The 4,897-nt window shown below is 45.0% G+C and overlaps 1 protein-coding gene across 5 annotated transcripts in view; it reads right to left on the bottom strand.

The window, feature by feature from the left end:
• Window positions 1–385: 385 nt before the first annotated feature.
• SEMA6A (sema domain, transmembrane domain (TM), and cytoplasmic domain, (semaphorin) 6A) overlaps window positions 386–4,897 on the bottom strand; it is a 62,046-nt gene continuing 57,534 nt past the window's right edge. For all 5 annotated transcript variants that reach the window (XM_009700425.1, XM_009700428.1, XM_009700427.1 and 2 more), the window contains one exon: window positions 386–1,575. In XM_009700425.1, coding sequence (XP_009698727.1) covers window positions 386–1,575 — 1,190 coding nt within the window. The remainder of the gene's footprint in view (window positions 1,576–4,897) is intronic.

Genomic DNA, 4,897 nt, shown 5'->3' with positions numbered 1-4,897 from the left:
TATTTTTGTAATTATTTGTTTTGCTTTTGAGAGCACTCTTTACCAGTTCAGGAATGCGCTGTGCAGTTGGGGGCGGGGGGGTGAAATGTCACAGTTATCTTTCACCTGTGTGCTTTTGGCTCAACGTTTGTGATGGAGGGTTAGTCTTTTGAGCAAAGAACTGGCGGGTTGTGGGGGTGAGTCCTGCCATTGCAAACCTTCAACCATGGGTCATATGGCTCGGGTTTAAAAAAATATTCCACTTTTCCCAGAGAGCAGAAATCCAACACATCTTGAGCTTGCAACAACCATCTTAGAGGAGCGAGCGACAACAGCTGCAGAACACTGGTTTTCAAGGGCAACCTCTGCTTAATTGCCATCCTCCCCCCCCACCACCCCACTCTGATTATGTACAAGCATCGTTGGGCTTCATGGACGTGGAGAGTGGAGCAAAGGAAGGTTTGGGAGGTACGTCTGGCTTTAGTGAGGGTGTGCGTTTCAACCCTGACCTCGTCAGCGAGTTGTAGGTGGTGAGACTCGGCTGCCGAGATACAGTCACAGCCTGTGCCTGAGCAGCGTGGACTTGTATGGAGTCCACTCGCTGCGGGGCCGGTGGTGGGTTGTCGCCCCGGCCGAAGCTCTGATTGCGGGAGAGGTGGGACGAGTTAGAGGAGTTAGTGTTGTTTCTTTTGAGGGTCGATGTCTGGTGACTTCTTGTGAGCGAGTTTGTAGGGTAGCTTCTTTTGTAGTCCACGCTGTAAGCAGAAGAGTGCATCTCCAGCCGCTTGCTCAGGGCACTCTGCGATAGTGAGGTGCTTGGAGGCCCAAGGGAAGCTTCCCGCTGGGGTACTTTTGGTGGCATGCTGTCAAGATTTTCCACCAGGTTAACCCCATGGCTGGGGCTTTTGCTACTGAGATGGTCCTTGATAGTTTTGTACTCAAGGGTGGCATTCTGGTCCTCCACAGACATCTGAGCCCCATCACTCATTTTTGGCTGGTCAACATATTCATGCTGGTAGCCTTGCTGGGCTATGGGCAGGACCACAACACTGGGAATGTGGCTAGGAGAAGCCCTGAGCGGCAGGTCGGTTGGAATCACGGGCGAGGCCATTGGGGGGATATCTTTTGTGCAGGCATTGATGAGGTTCTGGTTTCTCTCCCATTCCCTGCTGCCACGGCTGGGCTTTCTCTTCTGTTGCAGGGTTGGGGTGGACTCAGGGGTTGGCAGGGCAGCCAGGTCCAGATGGTGTTGGTCAGCTTTGATTAGCATCTTAGCAGTGCTGCCTGGGGTAGCCAGCTTGCCATTGTGCATCAGAGGTGTGAGGATAGCTTCAGGCTTTGGCTCCTTGGACTGAGCATCCCCAAAGAGGCCACTGAGCTTGGTAACGCTGCTCATGGAGCCACGGCGGGAGTGGGTCAGCTCCTTCTCCTTCCTCTGCACAACAGCCACGTCTCTGCGGCGATGGTCACAGATGCAGTACACTATGATTCCCGAGAAGACGGCCCCCATGACAAAAGCAAGAATAACAGCAATGGCCAACAGGGTGACGGGCACCAGCTGATCATGACCCTTCAGGTAACTCTCACGAATCACTCCTGCAATAAACAGCATAGAGTGGTTAAACAAACTAAGGACAGAGAAAAGCTACTTATCATTAACTAGTTTGTTCAAAGGCATGCCCTGGGAGGTTGGTTTGTGTTTTGCAAGGTGATCTTTGATCAGTTCACCCAAATTTGCAGACATACTATACCTGCCAGCTACATCTTGCACTTGCAGCCTTGGGCTTTCAGTACAGCTTTCAGATCTAGAGTTGAAGACTACAAAGTTCAGGAGGGGAGAGATAATTTACTTGCAGGGCAAGTGCAATCGGTTTGAATTCCTGGCCCTACGCAACTCACACTGACTTCAGCAGGTCAGAGCTATTATTTCTCCTCCTCTGACATACTGTTCATTCCTTCCCTCCCTCCATCTGATCTCTCTTCAGCTAATATACCATCTTGTTTTTACTATGGTAAACCACTCACATTGAAAAACCTTTACGAGGAGGAGACAGAACCTCTGCAAACATCAGAGAAGTGCATCCCACATTGTTTAAGACTTCTTTCTCTGCTCATAATTCTGTTATCTTTGTCATGTGTCTTAAAAGTCAGTGTCACATGCCTGAGCTTCAGAAGGATGCTTAAATAACTATGAAAGATAGATCACAGTGTTGAAATCTATTGAGCCTGCTAGATGACTGTCCTTGCTATTTTAATTTTAAAAGCTCTCTCTTGTTCTGAACACATGAATAGGTTGATCTCAGTGCTGAAGCCTATGCTTTCTCATCTGAAAACCCTGATTCTGAGGGCCTCGTCTTGTGGTCCTGCGCTGTGGTCAGGGATCACTGTCAAATCGTACTTGGCTCTCCAAGCGCCTGCTGTCAGAGAAGGCATCTTTGGCAGAGTATGCCTCCTCCATCTGGAGTCCCTAATACAGCATTAAACAATACCCTGAATTTCTGAAGAAAGTTTTTTCTGGTATAGCTGTGCACCAAGCCAGCAGCACTAATGAAATGCAAGCACAGAGCCTCTAGTTTGCTTTCTTTAATTTCTGGTTTTGTTCTTAGAGCTTAACGAGGAGCAGCCACAGCCTGACAAGGAGCTGAAGGAACATCTCTCCCACCTCCTCTCCCGAGAGGGTCCAAGCACCAGGGCATTAAAAGCTCCACATGCTCTAAGGAAATGTAATCCTTGTCTTTATTACAGGAGAGACAGCAAGACAGAAAACGTACCTCCGAGGCGCTCCTAAGACTTCGTGAAGATACAAAACTTTCATGTTGTAAATAACTCCTTCTAGAATAGTGTCTTTTCACGTATTTGGCAGAGAAGGGATTAGTGGCCCAGAATTAGAATCAAGTGCAAAATACTCCTCAGCAAACTATGTTAAAAGAGCATTGAAAAGTTGCCACTATCTCACAGAAACCTTTGATAAGTATTCTGGCTAGATATAGTATTGTTTCTACAGCATGTATTTTTCTGTCCCCATTTAATTACAGCGTTTAGGTGGACAAGAGATATTTGCTTATAAGATAGGAACTTTATATTTAAAAGCAAAACAGCTCTTGAAATCATAAGCCCCTGTGTGTGACATCACAGCTGGTTGCCAGGGAAATTATTGTGCTGTGACAAATAGAGGATTATGATTCATGAGGAGAATAAACAGCAATGATCACTTAGGAAAATAAGATCCAGCATTCATATAAATGTCTGAATAGTAAAAAAGTAAGAGGAGGAAAGTAAATATCAGAAAACAATATATAATTAGAAACAATCTTCAAATTAAGTGCTTAAGAGAACCTTCTTTTAAAGCCCAGCAGCTTTTTAAGAGGCAGATTTTTCTATTCTTTGTCATCAGCACTTAGCAAGCAGTGGTAGAACCTAGCTCTGTAATTTAAATCCACATACAAAATTGCTGTATATAGACCAGAAGCACAGTCTAGTGGTTACACCACAGTCAGCAGTAACTACATTTCACTGCAAAAGGTGGTCTTCTATGCACCTTCACCTGCTGATAGTTACACACTAGACTCTGCAGCATTTTGAGACCAAATTTATTTACACCTGTAAAACTGTCTGCTGTCATTAACTAGAGAATCAGAAATAGAGAATCTTAAATAGGTGGGAAGGATGGTCAGGGAAGTGTTAAGTCTTATCCAGAAATGCATTGCTGGTCATGAAGTTAAGGACAGCTTCAACTTAAAAAGCACAATGTCATGGACACCTTCCATGCACAAACTTGTCAGAGATATGGCCCTTTGAGCACTTAAGTCTGATGTTTTTTGCACGAAAAACACTCAAAATCCTTGCTCACTGCCTACCTAAGGGTGTAAGCACCTAGACTCAAACCCAGCATAGGTTCATGGAGGGAAAGTCATGCTTTACTATTTTAATATCCTTTTATGTATAGACTAGGGGAAAAGAGGCTGGAGTGCAGTCCTGCAGAAAGGGATCTGGCGGTTTTGGCTGATGGTAAGCTCAATACAAGTCAACAATGTGCCCTGGCAGCCAAAAGGGCCAACCATATAAAAATATTAGAATGTGTCCAAAGGAGGACAACAAAGATGGTGAAAAGATTGCAGGGCATGACTGATGAGGAGCAGCTGAAGATACTTGGTTTGTTCAGCTTAGAGGAGACCTCACGGCTATCTAAAACCTCCTCATGATGGGGAGCGGAGAGGCAAGTGCTGATCTCTCTCTCTCAGGTGTCTGTGGTAGGACGCGAGGGAATGGCTTAAAGCAGGCATCCACGCCTGACATTTCCTACTGGCTAAGTGAGGTTGTTCTACACCCTCAGCCTTCTGCTTCAGGATAAATCCTACTCTGCGAATGATAGCCTCAAGCACAAACCTGCACCACTGCATACAAAAGCAACATGAAATCTTCCATTTTACATTGCTGACATATATTGAATCATTACAACTCATGTTACAAAATTACCACACAGTTCAGACTGAGTGACTGTGTTTATTCAAGAAAGGGGCAGTTGAAATGACGTTGCTCACGCGGCAGGTGTTTTATCAGCAGAAATTTATGAGGGTCTTCAAACAGCCTGATTCCAGCTAGTTCCTCTTGAGCTCAAACCTTCCCAATGTTTATTATGTTTTCTATACTAGAGTTAAAGGATATTTAACATTAGTGGCTTTGCTCTAGGCAGGTTGACCTTCTCTGGACACAATGTCAGGTTAATGACATAATTTACTTTTTATCATGGATCACACCCCATCCATGTATCTTTAGTTATGCACGCAATCCCAACAACTTTAACTTAAATGAAGTAAGATGGGCAAGATTTGACCCTGCATTCATGTTTATGGAAATAGATACCATTAAGTAATAAAAAAGTATGAGGAATGTTCAGCATCCTACTGTCATGGGGGGG

This window comes from Cariama cristata, unplaced genomic scaffold, assembly GCF_000690535.1.
Source record: "Cariama cristata isolate BGI_N322 unplaced genomic scaffold, ASM69053v1 scaffold15185, whole genome shotgun sequence".
Classification (NCBI taxonomy): domain Eukaryota; kingdom Metazoa; phylum Chordata; class Aves; order Cariamiformes; family Cariamidae; genus Cariama; species Cariama cristata.
The sequence above is the reverse complement of the archived record's forward strand: the minus strand, read 5'-3'. Positions and strand labels throughout refer to the sequence as shown.